The following is an 18485-nucleotide window of genomic DNA, read 5'->3' as shown; positions in this document are numbered from 1 at the left end:
AAAGCCTAAAGCTAAAAGAAACATCCGTTTTGATTGGCTTATCGAGCTTGAATGTTCGGCAAGCTAGCGACACGCACTTGTTTACACAGCCATATCATTCACATTGCATGGTAACTCAAATTACCTAATTTGCGTGTCTATTGTCAATCATTCTCTGTCATTTAGCCCCATTATGTGTTAATGAGGATTTAGATAAGCCACTGGGGATTTGTAACAATGACTGCTGCAACTGATGTCCGTGGCAGCTGGGTAAGTTTATCTAATGAACTGTCATAGAGTTTATACATAAAAATCCGAGACATTTTGCAATTTCATTTAAAAATAAGTAATAGTAAATTATAGCAACAGCTTGTCACAGGAACATAAATACTGACCAGAAATAGTTTATGTCAAGAAAGTTTTTTTCAATAGATAGACAAGTTTCAATTTTATGAATGAACTGCTCCGTTTGAGCTGGGATCATTCAAGGGAAACATGTCTTTAGACATAATAACTAAAAGATAATTGCTTCGTAATGTCAAATACAGTTTGAAGATTATGTACATTTATCATTCACTGGATGCAATTATGTGATATTTATGAACATGCATGAAATATTTGCCACTGGTCATTAAGCAACCAAGATTCAATCAATCATTTAAGAACTGAATGCTTTTTTTGTAAATTTGTTGAGGTATTAAAGTGTAGACTGAAGTACATATTGAATTAAGTGCAATAGCACATCAACACTTAATTAATAACCCTGTAAAATTACTAAAAGTAGCATTTCGTAGCATTCAATACATTGTACATGGTCACGAACGTACATTATGTAATGTGCACTTTATTTTGGAAGCTGGTGTCAACATGAATGTTACATTTTATTTTGAAGTGAGTCTTAATTTCAGAATGACTCCAGATTGCTGTACATGTTAGCCAACCAAAAATATGTTTAAGTTATTATAATGAAACATACATATAATAATGTAACTACATGTAATATAAAAGTATGATGTACGTATGTAACTTGACAATATTCAGCAAATTGATTGTTGAATCAAGGAGAAATGGAAGAAGTGAGAATTAAAATGTAACATAAGGCAAAAAAACAAATTATTGAAGTTTATGGTATCCCAACCAACCATGACTTTATAGGTTGATGCCACTGCTGGTAAATGTTTCGTCCCTGATGGTATCACCAGCCGATTAAGAGTATAAAGCGATTAAGTGTTGACATGAATATCAATAATGTGGTCATTTTTATAAATTTCCTGTAAACAAAACTTTGAATTTTTTGATAAAAGTAAGGACTTTCTTATCCCAGGCATAGATGACCTTAGCTGTATTTGGCACAACATTTTAGAATTTTGGATCCTCAATGCTCTTCAACTTTGTACTTGCTTGGCTTTATAAATATTATGATATGAGCATCACTGATGAGTCTTATGTAGACGAAACGCGTGTCTGGCGTACTAAATTATAATCCTGGTACTGTAATAACCTTTGATAACTATTTATAACATATAAATTTAGCCAAATTATATATGATCATCACTGTTATTGTTCTTGTTGGTAATAGGTCTGAATTTGTTTGCCCAAAGAGTAACTGTAAGCAGCATATTGAAATTCTGACCCCAATATTATATTTTAATAAGATGAGTTGGAGATGAGTTTGACTCTAATTCAATGGACTAGTTTTCCTGGCTATTCCATCTTGCTCCAGCAACAAATCCTTGACTAATTAAAATATGGACTCATTATTTTTAAAACTGAAAAAGTTCTTGCATAAAAGGGTATTTTCTGTCAGTATTTTTTTGCGAAATATTTGAAGGAACATATTGGTAAATATTTAATAGCGTTCTTTAAATCTAAATTCAATAGACAATGTAACTTCATGCAGTTTTTCTCCATCATCCTTTTTCATATTTTTTTCTGAAACTACTTGGCCAGTTTTAATGATACTCTGGAAAAATGATCTGATGGTGAAAAACCCAGAGGAAACCTTTGATTTTGATAAGCCAACTTAAAAGAAAAAAATTATCTAACAACAATTTTGAGTTTTTGTTAACTTCCATAAGTCTTAAGCAGAAAGATATATAACAGAGCTCTAGATATTACCTGACTTCGATTTTTTTTCGATTAGGCGCTAGATTTTGCATATACTTTTTGACTTGATAAAGTATATTTCAGAGATTTTCTTTGCCAAAACATACATGTACAATGTAGATTTTGATTGTAAATTGCATAATGTACAGGTACAATGTATTCTGGTTGAAAAAAAAGACTGTTTAAGCTGACACATGTTCTCCAAGTTTCATGGAAGAATATTATGACATACAATGTACATGTATGATGTTCATGTAGGGTATCTTCTTAAATGCTTTAATTTAAAAGAAGAAAATTATATGTACATGTAATGCTTGGTTCTCAAATTTTGCATTTCTTTTCAGTTTTCATCTGGATATTATGGTCATTATCGCAGTAAATCTCGCAATGACTTTGTGTGTGAATACAGACAAATAGCAAAACCAGTGCCTCCAAAAAGATTTCTTAATCGAGCTAGGGTAAGACCAAGTGTATCAAAATGTAAAAGTCGTATAAGTATTTAATTGATCTGTGTGGTTCATGTATATATGGTCCCTTGCAAAATCTAAAGTGAAAAGTTTCAATTATTTAGAACTCTGATATGTAATACATGTTTATTTTTGTATATTTATGAGGTTCCTATTAATATTTTTAAATGCATCACTGTTAAATATTGGTAACATCTTATGTTGGTTTTTTTTGGGGGGGGGGAGGGTCTCTCCCAGGCATGAAGACGGAGTGGTCTAAGAAGTTTATCTTTGGTGATCTCTAGTCTGTGAACCCTGATGTGGTGAGTTTGAACCCAGCTCATTACATTAAGCTATTAGACTCTGGTCATGATCTAGCAAAGAGTGTTTAAAGTAATTTTAAACACCCACATGACCAATAGACATGTAAATGTATTTTTGTTAAAATAGGAGTAAGTTTATGTTTGTAAAATCAGTGACCTATAGTTGCTAATACTATATATATATATCCCAAACTCTGTCTGACCAACAAAATGTCGGACAAAAAATCATTCTGTCAGACAGAACTTTAAAAAAATTTTAGTTGAATATACATGTATAGTAGAAAAGTTCAAATTTCTATTTCGATCAGACAAATCATGAAACACTTTTGCACAGCCTGCTAATATTGATGTCACTTGGCCATAGTCTATTGTGTATATAATTATCTCATTGACAATCATACCACATTCTTTATATTTTGAATTATTAATAATAATTATAAATAAAGATAAAAAAAAGTTTAGTTACAAAATGTATACATATACAATGTATGTAACATTTACTTGCCTCGTGTAAGTCAAACATTTAAGATTTTACATAAACAAATTCTAAATCAATTCATTCAAATAATTTCATCGATTCATTCTAATAATTACTGTACAAAACTGTATATAAATTACACAAACACCACAATTTATCCTATCAAGAAGGATGTGTAAAACTAATCAAATAGTTACAGAATAATATAACATTAACTGATCACAGTTATTTGAATATTTTATTTGAGTAAATATTACCTTCTCTTCAGAGATATTAAACACACAGTTACAAATGTATATCTACTAATACAATAACGTATTGACAAGTACCACAAAGTATGGTATATTTTTATATTTACTTTTATATTTACAGTAGGTGATAAAATTGGAGTATTTACATACTGCCATTTTATTTAAATAGACAGAATATGATTTTGTTGAAATTTTTTGCGGATATCAGAAGACATTTTCTGTTTAACTTGGCCCTCACAGGGACTAATTTATTGAAAATAAAGTCTGGAAATAATTGAGACCAAAAAACTAGATGTTTTTTATTCTTATAAAGCTATGAATTGAACTTCACTATATATTTAACAGTCTATACCTGTTTTAAAAAAAAGTGGTACTTTTCATTTCATATTTTGGACAGACAATTTGATAAATGACTTGAAATTTCCATGATAAACCACACCATTTTTCTTATTTTACTTTATCTACCAAAAATGGTGGTCTAAGTACATTGTACTGGTAGTTCTACTACTGTAATCACTTAACCAGTCCACACTGAGGTTGTGAGCTTGTGCTGCCCTAAGAATGCACCTGACTCCAGTCTTAATTGACTAGGGTTGTCAGTTTCCTATTGAAGGTCTGTGGTTATCTCTGGCCACTTCAGCTTCCACCATCAATAAAACTGGCCACCAGAAAAAAAATCAAATGTGGCGCTTAAAAGTAGCGTTAAAACGAAAACAATCAATTAATCAATCCACCAAAATAATAGCTTCAGTGTTTTTTTAATTCAGTACCGGTGGATATATTTCAATACCTTTGCACATTTTTGGTACATAGTAGAACACAGTGTCTTTGTGTGTATATATTAATTAACTACATGTATGAAGGAGTCATATTTCAATAATTGCCTGGCATAAAACCATCAAACTTTGTATAAAGTGCATTTGAGTAATCCTTACTTTTTGTGACAATGAGATCATTTGACTCTAAAAGTTATATTGTTTCATTGTTTATTGCCCTTGGTTAGGTTTACTTTTAAGTTCATATCAAAGTCATTTTACAAAATCCTATGATATAAAATGATCACATAAACTGGTTTAATGGAGACACCTAGTGTTAGTCAGCATATAATTCTAGGTCATATGAGGTCACCATGACAAGAAAAAGAAACCCACCATTTTTAATTTTAGCTATTCTGATATTGAATTATTCAAGCAAATTGTACAAAACTGGGAAATTGTAATTTTAGATTACCTATGTTTCTTACATTTGGTTGTGTTAAAGACTGACATCATTGCTAAAGGAAACATATATTTATTGTTTTTTTTTTCAGTTACCCACATCATATTAATAATATGTTCATCTAAGCACTAGAACCTTCAAACAGCTCAATCATAATATAGAATAAAACATGTAAATAATAGAATAGGGGGGTATCATCTGTATCCATAAACACATTCTCTGTTTATTTATTTTATATTGACCTTATTTTTACTGTTTTATGTAATACAATTGATAATATTACATTGTATGACCACGGCTTTAAAGAAGACAATACCGAATGGGTTTAATAAGTAGATTATGTAGTCATTGGGATAAATTCAGTTGTCTTGTTTAAATTACAATCATGAATGGTTTACAATTTGGTATAATGTGGTAGCATTCAAAAGGATTAGAGAAATAAATCTTTGTTTGAAGTTATCTTGTCGACTCTTGTAAAACAGACAGAAAACCAGCTCTACCACTTTAGATAATCCGTCTATTGATTTGCCTATTGATCACTTTAACATTCCATGAAAGATTTACCTCTTGATCTCTGATTTTTCTTGATTGTACATTTTTACATAGCTATAGCTTGCAGATAATTTATGTATGGTATTTTCTAACTTTGATTTTTTTCTTCTTGAAACATTTGCATTAAGTTTAACAAAGCAGTCAGATAGTTTTTGTCTGATATATTCTAATGTATGATAAAAAATACAGCAATTGTTTTGTTTTTTTAAGAACATGAGCAGAGCTGAAAAAAATAAAAATCTTGTAATTTGTCAAAGCTATCATTCTTAATTTTGCCCACAGCAAAAATTCAGTCAGGTTTTTTATGTTTTATCTATTACTTAGCCACTTTTCTAGCTGGTATTTATATTTAAAAAAAACAGCCTTTCTCTCTAAAATCAGGGTGGGAGGAGAAGTTCAAGAATTCATAAAATTTCATCAAATATAAAGATAAATTACTTTTAGATGTTAAATTTTACAAATAAAGGACGAGCGCTTGCAAAATGACAGATATTGGTAATTAAAGCAATGAATTTGCTTGGTTAATTTGAAAATACTGTTTGTGTCTTAGTTACTGAAAACAGTTTTAAGTTTCCTATAACAATGCATAGAGGATTATTCGTTATGGCAGGTACTGATATTTTCATTGATATTGTTCTCGATTGTTCAAGTAAATGTTGATCCAGAATGGATTGTATCATGTTATCCATGTTTATCCATGTTTATAACTTTCATTTAAATTCAGTGGCGCTAAAACATATGTAATTTTTAATTTCCTGTCCTTCAGAATTGTTATTAACAATGATTGGACAGTCAAAAATAAATATTGAACATTGAAAAACTGGAATATATAGCCTACATCTCCTTTTATTTATTTTAGAATGCATAGCACAAGGTGCCATTTAAATATAATGGCTATGGTACTTGAAAGTTTGGTTAATCAATGAATCTATAATGACACATGAATGATATACAATCCAATACTCATTTATGGTTTTAAGTATATTGTTATATGCATTTATATCAAGATAATTGATCTCTGTCTTTCAAATTTACATATATCCACTTTTTCATTGTACCATAAATGTTTCAGTTGATCTGCTAATTGGTGTTCCTTACATAAAATTCAAGACTTTATTGATATCTAGAATATTAAACCATACTTTAACCATGACTGGTAATAAATAATTAAAAAAGATCAATGATCTTTATTTCCAATAAAATTGTATCACAATTCATACGGCATACCACTTCTTACATGCAAAATTAGAATAGAAACACTGATAAATCAATGAAACTATAATGGAATACAATTGAGAATGGAAATGGGGAATATGTCAAAGAGACAACAACCCGACCATAAAAAAAAAAAACAACAGCAGAAGGTCACCAACAGGTCTTCAATGTAGCGAGCAATTCCCACACTCGGAGGCGTCCTTCAGCTGGCCCTCAACAAATATATGCTAGTTCAGTGATAATGAACACCATACTAATTTCCAAATTGTACACAAGAAACTAAAATACAATTTATTACATTGTACTAATTAATGGTTTAAATATTTTGTTTTCTACACATCTGATCTATTTCTCAAATTTACATACTGTGGATTCATTATCAGCATTTCTATTTTCTTGGATTTCTTAGAGAAAAACTAGTCCAAAAATATTTCTTATTGGTGCCCCCAAAAGGAAACAAATCCACAGTATCAATGTTTGCAAAATGCAGAAATAAATTAAACCAACAGTTATTTAATGATTAAACAAACAATGATCTTCTGGTACATATTTTAATATTTATCAAGGCTTTTTTTTATGTTGCCAATGGATGCAGACCATTTCAAAAATTTCAAATTCAATGCTCACCAAATTAGTACCAAGAGAAATACGAATGCATGATAACATTTCTCAAAATCTGGTTTTTGTGTGAAGAACATCATTATAGTCAATGATTGCTATACACATTATTTACTGACTCTGTTTTTTTTATAATTTCAGCAACCAACAGCCAAACATGTATTTTCTCATCATGATAACAGGGAATCATTTTTAGACAGTGCATTATATTTTGAACAGGTAAATATGAGTTAACTTGGTCAGGGTTGGCAAAAACCCGGGTTTTATGAGTATTGCGCAGCCCAGTGGGAAATACTGGGAAAACCCGGGTTTTACTGGGTTTTAGTGGGTAATACTGGGCAATACTGGGTAATATAAAATACTGGTCTGAATTTTATATAGAATTCAGTGATCAAACACAAATTTTATACATTTATATATAACCTTTTTTGTTTGTTTTGTTTGGGGAACTGTCAATCATAAAGCAAAACACTTTTTTTTAAAATAAATATAACTATTAAGAATTAACAATTACATGTAAGAAAAATTACATTTAAGTAATGTATATGTACTGTCATTAGTAATTAGTAAGTAATTATTCAGATTGGGCACAGGACGTTTGCGCTTTTTTACCTGTAAAACGATAGGACATTTGCGCTTCAAATACTATGGACATTTGCGCTTTTAATTTTGATTCACCTGTATTAAATTCACCAGACATTTGCGCTATTTACCTATAGTCGACTACCTGTAATCTTAATGAGAAGTAAATCATTACATAAATAAATTTAACTTATATTTGTCATTAGTTAGTTCACATTTACACAGTGAACATGGATTTTAAAGTTATAGTGACTAGTAAAGGAAAAAAATGAATATGTCTTGATGGATTTTTATATCGTTTCGACCAAACCCTAAAAATTGGAGACCTTTTAAGGAGATGTACCGTTGAAAATGAGAAACTCGCTCATTTATTTGAGATGTGGGATAAGTACCAATCAGGACAGTTAACAAGAGCAAAATTTGTTCACTCATTGGGCTTCAAATATCAAGCTAAAACTGACCTGTAATTGTGATGACAGTACTTGATTTTATTTCTGTACATACACTTTAAACATATATCAACAATGTGCTATGACATATGAAGGTGCTATGAATTTTAAACTTTTAACCATAAAGATGACTTTAACTCTGCCAGGTCAAACCTACCGGTCCCAAGCCCGGATAAAAGAGGAGGCTGGGAAGTTATAGATATATATATAAAAAAAAGCGCAAATGTCCTATGTAAAAAGCGCAAATGTCCATTTTTAAAAAGCGCAAATGTTCATAACAAACCTGACATAGTTTTATAATATAGTTAATTGCTACCTCAGTTTTATATTAATAAGAATTAAAATGTGCTTTGTTATTAAATGCAATATCAGTATTTAGTTCAAATATATAATCTTAAATTAATCCCAATTCTAATGACGTCATTTTTTCGTCATTTTTCATTTTTTGATGCTCTGTTTTACTAATTCTAATGACGTCATTTTTTCGTCATTTTTCAGTTTCAAATAGGACGTCACTTGGCGTAGAGGTTTAAACGTATTCGGATGTGTCTACTTTTGTGTTTCAAATGTCTGGTTATGTAAATGTATTTCAGTTGTTTCCTGTAATTAGTTAATACTTCAGCTTTATCATGTACATCTTTTGAATATTCATTTTATTAATTTACTGTTTGCAAAAGTATAAATTACTCTAAATTATAGGGATTTTCTGGTAACTTAACGGAAAACCCTTGCCGTTTTTGGCACAACCTTTTTGATCTTTTGGTCCTCGATGCTGTTCAACTTTGTACTCGTTTCGGCTTTCAAACTTTTGTATCTGTGCGTCACACATAGGTCTTGTGTGGACAAAATACACTTCTGGCGTATTAAAATTTTGAACTTGTTGCCTTTTGTTGGCTGTTGTTCGTGTGATTCTTTGTCAATTGTGTTCTCCAATTTATTTATATTGTAGTCCTGTGTTGTCATTTTGATGTTATATTTCACATGGCCATAAAAGTGCGAGGTTTGGCATGCCACAAAACCAGGTTCAACCCACCATTTTTTCCTTTAAAAATGCCCTGTACCAAGTCAGGAATATGGTCATTGTTATATTATAGTTCGTTTCTGTGTGTATTACATTATAACGTTGTGTCGTTTGTTTTCTCTTATTTTTGAGTGTAAATTCACATTGCGATAAGACGTGTCACGGTACTTGTCTATCCCAAATTCATGTATTTGGTTTTGATGTTATATATACATGTTATATTTGTTATTCTCGTGGGATTTTGTCTATATGTGTTACATTTTAGTGTTAAGTGTTATGTCGTTGTTCTCCTCTTATATTTAATGCGTTTCCCTCGGTTTAAGTTTGTTATCCCGATTTTGTTTTTTGTCCATGGATTTATGAGTTTTGAACAGCGGTATACTACTGTTGCCTTTATTTCCTTTATCTATGTTTTGAAGCGCAAGTGTCCACAAAAAAAAGCGCAAATGTCCTATGAAAAAGCGCAAACGTCCCGTGCCGTTCAGATTAGAATGCAGATTTGTTTATGTAACAATAATCAGCCCTTTCAATTCTATAAGTGTTAATGGCATGACCCCTTAGGGTGTTTATGTAGCAATGTGACAAATGTATGAATGTATAACATTTGAAATTAACAATTCACTTAAACATTGCAATAATTTTTTTTTCAAAGTATGGATTATTGAAACAATGCTTAGTAATTAACAAGGTTTCCTTAAATGTGCAAATCTTGTATTTTGTCTACATAGAATTTTTCATTATTTTAGAAATGACTGTCAATAGTTATCTGTATAAAAAGTATATATTTAGCTGTAATACTACAAAACTACAACTAGACTTTACTATTTTGTGTTAAAATAAGCTTAAAAAATCATATTGCCCAGTAATGCCCAGTATTCCCCATTTCTGTGAGTATTGCCCAGCCCGGGAAAACCCGGGTTTTCCCACCCGGGAATTCCCGGGCGGGTAATACTTTGCCAACCCTGAACTTGGTAGAAATTTTGAAACAATATTATTTCCATTGGGCTATTTTTACTGAATTCTGAAATCAAAGTTTTTCTTGGTTGAAGACCATACAGAATACATTTTTTCTCAAACATATAAACATTATAAAAACGATAAGATACTAAAAATATGATCTTATATATAGTTTACCACTAAATGAAGGCAAACCAGGATGTATGCAAATTGAAATAGAATAATACTTAGGGGCATACGATACAGTTTTGATCCCATTTTTACAGTTTGATGAAAATTTCCATATAGGCTATTTTTTGCCTGATTAAATCAAATATGTAATAAAAAATATACCTTCATGTGCTACTTTTTGAGTTAAATGAGGTCGAAATTTTGTATTTTTGCTCAAAATTTGGATTTGTGGCCGTATTTTTCCTTTCAAAAGAAAGGCATAACTTTTTTGTTTTAAAAGATAAACACAAATTGTTTTTTTGTTAAATAATTTGTAATTTCTGTATTTTATAAGTATCATAAAAATTTATGCATTTTTTATTCAGAAATAAGTCATATTTATCAAATGGTCATGAATTGAGAAAAAAAGCGTAATTTTTTGCTGTATACATGTATTTATCAAATTATAAAAAAAATGGCACTATAAACAGTTTTATAAAATTTGGTCTACATAATTTTCCTGCATATATGAAGCAAAATGTCGTTTTAAGAAATAGGAGTCCATGCACTCGTTTTTAAATTAAATCAGTTTGAATGATAAAAATGAGTCGGAAAATGCATCTTTTCCCGATATGTCACAGTTTGATGTCACGAAAATAACATTTTACGTTAGCAACGTCATTACCTCCCCTGTAACTTTATCCTATGCCCTTAATTTGTTGAATTAGACTATCAGCTGACAATATTATTGACAAATCTTTTCTCCAGGTGGTGGGCCATCTGCACTGAAATAAACAACACTACTTCAAAATCATTGAAGAGGTCTGAATTTTAATGTTTTCTGATTATAATTGGTACAAAATACCTTTAAAAAGTGTTTTCTATTATAGGTTTTGATTTCTTTTTCCATGCATTACAGATTTTTTTGGTCTTGCAAAAAAAAGATATTAATGTAGAGTGCATGTAACAAAAAACATCAATCATCAATCTCTGTGTAGGAGTTTATCATTGACTCGTCTAATTTTGAGCAAATTCTGAATTAAACTTTAAAATAAATGTTGACTGTTTAACCCTCTTGTTTTTTATAACTTCAAAATCTCTGATTGTTGAAATTGATTATGGTGACACTGACTTTTAACAGACATTTGGTAACTACTAATACATGCTATATTTCAATAGTACTTCAGTATTAACAGCTGAAATGTTGATAAAATATATCCAGTTATAAAACATTCATTGATCACTTGGAACTGTTTGTTCAAGGTATTAGTTTTCATGTTTTTCATTTAATCAAAAAAGATTTAAACACATTTATGGAAATATTTTGATTAATGTATAAGCTCAGTAGAGTTTCATTGGCATCAACACAACTTTGCAGTTGATATATATATTAAGAGCAGTTGAAAAGCTCCTCAAACTAATATGGGGATTTCACTTGAAGATATTTGAGAGTCCCACATTCTAGCTATTACATAACCTAGAGTATATCTGACTGGTCTATCATGGGAACCTGTCTTTATAGATTTTTATGGTGATTAAATTGATATCGAACTTAATACAATTTACAATTTTGATATTTTTGTTGTTGATGTATTTTGAGGATTTTAAAACTTTGTTGATGAATTCATTTCAAACAGTTTATTGGGGAAATTTCCATATTTAACTCATCACAATGATTTTATACTGTTATTTTCCTACAAGTCTTTTAAACGAATGTTTCTGGAAATAAGTTTGTTTACAGTAGATGTATTATAATTCAATAATTTTACAGCAATACAATGCAGCTGTATATGGTTTCACAGTAAGTCAATCCAGTTTCCCTATGACTTTTAGTTGGATTAGATGGTATTTCCTCAAATTTATGTTTATTTTTAGTTGAGCAGTTCGTTATGTCAGTATTAATTTTGATTGACCACGTTTACATAGGAATTCACATGTTCAGTTTTACACTGATATGAACACAGTTTGAAAGTGAAATTTTTTCCAATATGACTGATTTGTTTTATAAAAATGCATGAATTTTTTCTAAATATTCTGTATCATTGAAAAATGTTCATGGTTCAAATACATGTACAATGTATACTAGTATGGTATGTAATCAAATATACAAGCACAGAATGTCATCAATAACTTTTCATTGCATCTCTTTGTATATGTTAATGAGGGAGTTACATGTAGACTGTTGATATAATGCATGTATATGTATATATTTTTTTAAGTCATCAATAATATAAGGCTTATAATTTTGTAAACCATGCATGTTTTATCACTAGTTATCAGACTTATAAGTGGGACTCAAATCAGTTGGATGGCAAAATTAATCATGAAGTTGAGCCTGAGCATTGAAAACCCCAAAATTGAAATGAGTTGTGCCAAAACCTGGCTAAGGTCATTATTACCTAGCAGTAGAAATACCTAAATGTTTTAAATGATTTTAAAATTTTATGAACATTAAATTACTTAGCTTAATAATGTCTTTCTGATCAGTTGAATTTTGGTAAAGTCATAATTTGATATTATGTCAGAAAAATTCCAAATTGAGTACTATTATATTTGATTTTAGAAGTGGTTATCAGAATAATTTGATATTATTGTTGTTGTATAAACATGCCATGAAGTAAGAAATGATTATAGCTTTCGTTGGGTGGGTATATAGTTTAGAACTGAAAGGTTGAGTAGACTTAATATGATAGGTTTTAAATAGTTTAAATTGCTTTTTCATGTATTTACATTTGGTGTTGGGAGTTTATATGGTCTTGAGGGTTATTACTGATTAACATTGATTAAATTTAAAACTTTAATTTGATTTATGAAAAGGTTTAAAAGAAGCAAATGACAAACGCTCCATAGCAGCAAGATCTACACATTCAAGTTAAAAAAAAATGTTTGTAAACTAACATCGTTTATTTGTGATAAACACCAAACATTTGATTGTAAATAAGAAATGTTTGATAAACACATGTCTTGACTACACAGATGGTTGGGTTTGAATATCATCTGGTATTTCTTGTATTGTGCGATTTAAATGCTTATTGTGTTCGTCACATGCATGAGAAATTTGATGTTTATCTCATAAAACATTTGTGTCACAACTTTATATATAATATTGCAGTAGTTGGAACCTGCAAGTTTAGAAAAAAAGAATGCATATAAATCACACTGTTTTTTCTTTATCTGCAAAAAATACAGATGACCTATAGTTGTTAATTTCTGTGTCATTTGGACTCTTGTGACAAGTTGTCTCATTGGCAATCATACCACATCTCCTTTTTTATATATACTGATTAAGATCATATAAGATATAGATTTTGCAACATTTTTGAGTATTCAAGAAATTTCTCAAGGTTATGTACATTGTACTAAGGTCAAAGGTGCTACCTATAGCAGTTGTCTGTCTGGATCTATAGACAGAATTGTTGGTACAAAACTGATTTGGAATTGCTAATTTACAATACATTTATGTAACGGATGATTTCAATCTTCTTCGTAAAAGGATAGTTTGCCATGTAAAAATAATTAGAAGCACAAAATATTGTATAGGTTTTTAAAAGACATTTTATTTGATAAATAACAATATTAAAGAAAAGTCAAAGTTTAGAAGGAAAAAAATCATATTTGCTTAATGATTTATAAAATGTAATATATGCCTTTATTACAGGGTCTTTGCAGAAATTAATAGCAATATTATATGCCTTAATTACAGGGTCTTGGCAGAAATGATATAACAATATAAATATGCCTTAATTACAGGGTCTTGGCAGAAATGGTATAACAATATAAATATGCCTTCATTACAGGGTCTTGGCAGAAATGATATAACAATATAAATATGCCTTCATTACAGGGTCTTGGCAGAAATGATATAAATATTATAAGCTATGGCAGAAATGATATAACAATATTACATGCCTTCATTTCAGGGTCTTGGCAGAAAGAGAGTTCCTAATGAGACGTATAACTTCAAACAAGATTTCATCACATGGATGCCAGAGAGAGAATTCACAGAGAGATCTCGACCTTTATGTTCAACATACAGAGTTGACTTTAAAGTTTCGGGTGGTAAATCAAATCAGATTCCTGTACCCATACCTATACCTGTACCACAGATAATAATAAAACGTCCAAAAACTTCATTCGATGGTGTTCCAACATCCACTTATCGTTATGCTCATAGTGAAGGAGGTCCTAATAAACCAACTATTGATGCAAGCAACAACGAATCTGTAAAACTTAGTCTTTTAAACAGGAAAAACCGATGTATGTCTGCAAAACCTATAAGGTACAGGGAAACAGTTGCCTCATGCTTAAATTGGGTAAGCAGTCCTAGAGCCCCAGTAAAGTCAGCAACCCAGACTGATGGTTTTATGCCACATCCACCGGCTCCCACATCGGAGGGTGAACGACAGGTTACATTCCACCAAGAGCCTACACAAACTGCTCCTGTTAGAGAAACAACACAAGTTATAGCCGATCCACCAAAGCTGGTGTGGACAGCACCAGCACCGACCACAGTAGCCACTTGTGAATAGTTATATCTAAAAAACTGATCAAAATTATTTGTCATTGTTATGTTATAAATCTAAAATGGACTTACAGATTTGACTAATTAACTGAAATATTGATATAGTGTCAAACAATAGTGATGCCATAGACAATGGTTCTTGAGATGGAAGTTGTTTGTTGTTATCAATTTCCCTTCATTTCTGAAATGAGAAGACTGAATGTCTTGAATATGAATGTGTAAGCTCTACGTAGATTCACAATCATTGTTGTAGATGTATTCTTCACGAATCTAATCCATTAATGGATGCATGTTGAGAATTATGTATTAAATTTAAACATTATGCATTTTCATATTTGTATATATATGGAAATTATTTATAGAAGAACTCATTATGCTGTCTTCATAATGTCAAATTGAATTATAGCCATTAGACTAGATGGGGATTGTTTTGGGGTTTTGAAGTGAACATTTGTTCATCTTAGTGGTATTTTGTCTTCAGGAAAATTTAGTTGCATTTTTAGAAATCACATTGTCTAGATGAATAAGATATTCAACTGGAAACTTGTAAATGTGTACATGTTATCAGCCTTTTTAAAGAGAATTTACAAGTACAATGTATTATTTTCCCCCCCACTTGTTTATATTCTCACTATTTCCCTTTTCCAATATTTGTTGTTATGGAATACACAGTTATATACATCAATATGGCTAGTGTTTTAAATATCTTCACACATTACTTATTTTTTTGAGGAAAATCTAACAAACTTTTGTGAAATAAGGGATAATATACTTATTCTTAATAAGTTGTCCACTGGAAGTGGGATAAATCAAACATTAAGCCACCTGATTACAACAATTTTACTCTTTAATCTTGTTTTCAATACCTAACAAATGTTTAAATAGCACTAGATAAAATTCAAAATGAAGTGAATAGTTTCAAAAAAATAGTGAACACTTGTTTTGGTTTTGATGTAACTTCCCTTCTTTTTTATATTGATGTTTTGAGAGTTTAATATAGAACTTTAAATAATTCATCCATGTTATATAATGTATACAAAGTTTTAGTTAGATTTTTTATTTCTTTAACATTCCAGTATTTGATCATCACAGGGTATCCATGTTAAGCTCAATTTTTAGCTTGAAAATATAAAACAGTATTCGAAATTTTCCATATACCATATATAAACAGTAACAAAATGTTAGTTATTTAGTTTCAGTTTTTGATGCACTGAACTGTACAAATTGAAAAGTACAAATGTAGTACAGATGTTATGTACTTGTAATTGGTTGCTCATTTTTGTTATTCTTTTATTTTTATTATTTCACAGTATTAACTGTACACAGTTTTTTATTTTTAAGTTTTCTTTATTAAATTATATTGTTGTTTGTTAAGGTAGTTGTGATATTTTTTTTTTCTGTTTAGAGACTTTAGACTTGATGTTTGGTACAAAGATATTTACTATGGTTTTTTCTTTTCTAAAGTGCTTTTTCAAATGAGATTAGATTTTTTTTTTATAAAGTCCCAAAAAAAAGATGTATGACATGAAAGATTTTAATCAAATTATACACAGTCAGATATATCTATGTAAAAGAATGATAAAGTAAGAAAATATGCATAGATTTATTGGAAAGAGTACAACAAAAAAAAGTCCAATATAAGAGAAGTAACTCTATTATAATTTGTATCATATCAATAAAACCACAATGAGCCTTGTAAATCTGTGATTTTTTTTTATAGTTTTATTTTTACATTAACTGTGATATTTTTTATTAAGCCTTTAGTTTATATACCTTTATATGTAGTTTGCATTTTAAAATATAATGGCTTGCTGTTTCTTTTGTAACAAAAAATGGTTCTTCAAACGTTAAATGGTTTTTCTGTGAGCCTTTTCATCAACAAATCATAAAATATCTTTGAAATTTACTTATACTAAATTGCACATATATAATGGCTTTTGATTTGTTTATTTATGAAAATTATCTGCTGTTAAATATTTGGACAAATTATATTATTAATTTGTCAGTTTTGAATTAACTTAGTGTGGTTAAAGCTCTAATATATTGGGTTCGTGTGTTTCTTCAGTTAATGGGAGTATGATTGTGCATTTTTATCGTTTAGAATAGATTTCTCATCTATGTAGTATTATTTGCTGTTTCTTAAATGGCATCAAACATCAACCATTTCACCTTTAATTATACCTTGTAAAAGCTAGATGATATGTTACAGTAGCTGCTTCCATATATTCTGGACACAATTCTTGTGAAAATAAACATGAAAACTTTAATGAACAAACCGTTATCAGTTTAAAGAACTTAATTTGAAAAAAAAACTTTGACACACAACTGATATTTTGAAGGCTTAAGAATAACTGTGAATAATTTTAGGAAAAATATATTTATAGGATTTAAGAAATATTCAGAATTATCTAATACATTTCTACTTTAGGTTATTTAGGTGTAAGATTCTTCTAACAAGACATTTTCGGTTAGAAGGAAGAACTGCTCAGGGGAGGTAATCTAATAGTGTAATTTTTACATTTCAAAATTTCATTCAAATTTAGAACTGTTTTTCAGTATAAGATTTTAAATCTATACTTTTAATACAGTTATTATATATTAGTTTGTTTATTGAATTATTTATTTTTACATGAAAAAATAACCAAAATCCAGTGAACATTATTATCATGTAGATTCCGTCCTGAAGTTTAGTGATATTATGCATTTATTTGTAGAATTAAAAACATTATAAGGAATTTTGTTTTGTTATTATTTTCATTATGTTATTGTAAAAGAATAATCAAATTTATAAATGACGACATCAAGGACGTAATTAACACGTTCATGACTACATGTAACAAAAAGAATTCTTTTAGTAAAAAAAAAAGTTCATTAATGCAGGTTAATAAGAAATAAAGCATAAACTTACTTCACTCTGACATGAACATGATTCATGCTGACTATTTATGTAATCATATTAAACATACTTGTTGTAGACCGTACATATTTACTTTGGGATTCACTATATTTTTACCACAGTGTAAAAGTAAAAGTAAGGTAACATAAAACTTGCCAGGAACACTGCTCATGAATTTGAGAGCCCTATTGTTATTGCATCACTAAAACTAAGTTCAATTAAGACTGCATGTGCAACTAATTTGTTGATTTGGTTACCTATGGGTTAAAGGCTATGGACAGATCTAACTATTTTCAGATTATCAAAGAAAAGTGTTTCAATCAGCTTTAACTTTTCTTTCAACAGATTTAAATTCAGATTTTGGTTTAGAGGAAACCAATTGTCCCCTATCCATTCCCTCTTGTAAGATTGACCTTTCAAACCTTTCAAGGAACTTCACTTGGTGTCTATCTTCTGATGATCTGTTAACATTTCTTATTTTGAATTTCTTCTCAAAATCCATTAATCAAAATGAAATGAAAAGAAAAACTTGTTAGACATGTTTCTCACAAGGTCCATTCTGAGTTTTCATTTATTGATGCCAATTTACCAACAAACACTTTTATAGTAGTTGAACCGGACTGAACACTTCTTGAAGCAATAAAATATATTTGATTTGATTTGATTTGATTTGTAGGGCCTCCGTGGCCAAGGGGTCTAAGTTGCTCAGCTACTGTATTACT

General features: G+C 29.8%; 1 protein-coding gene across 2 annotated transcripts; it reads left to right on the top strand.

The window, feature by feature from the left end:
- Positions 1-25: 25 nt before the first annotated feature.
- LOC139524828 (ciliary microtubule inner protein 7-like) lies at positions 26-17602 on the top strand. Of its 2 annotated transcripts, XM_071319936.1 has the most exons (5): positions 27-249; positions 2430-2543; positions 7328-7405; positions 12117-12146; positions 14266-17602. In XM_071319936.1, exons 1-5 carry the CDS (start codon positions 217-219, stop codon positions 14872-14874), a joined length of 864 nt encoding a protein of 287 aa, XP_071176037.1. In that variant the 5' UTR covers positions 27-216; the 3' UTR covers positions 14875-17602. The 2 variants fall into 2 exon arrangements, with proteins under 2 accessions (XP_071176045.1, XP_071176037.1); XM_071319944.1 differs by lacking the exon at positions 12117-12146 and having other exon boundaries at positions 26-249.
- Positions 17603-18485: the final 883 nt, after the last annotated feature.

This window comes from Mytilus edulis, chromosome 1 (genome assembly GCF_963676685.1).
Source record: "Mytilus edulis chromosome 1, xbMytEdul2.2, whole genome shotgun sequence".
Taxonomy (NCBI): domain Eukaryota; kingdom Metazoa; phylum Mollusca; class Bivalvia; order Mytilida; family Mytilidae; genus Mytilus; species Mytilus edulis.
The sequence above is the reverse complement of the archived record's forward strand: the minus strand, read 5'-3'. Positions and strand labels throughout refer to the sequence as shown.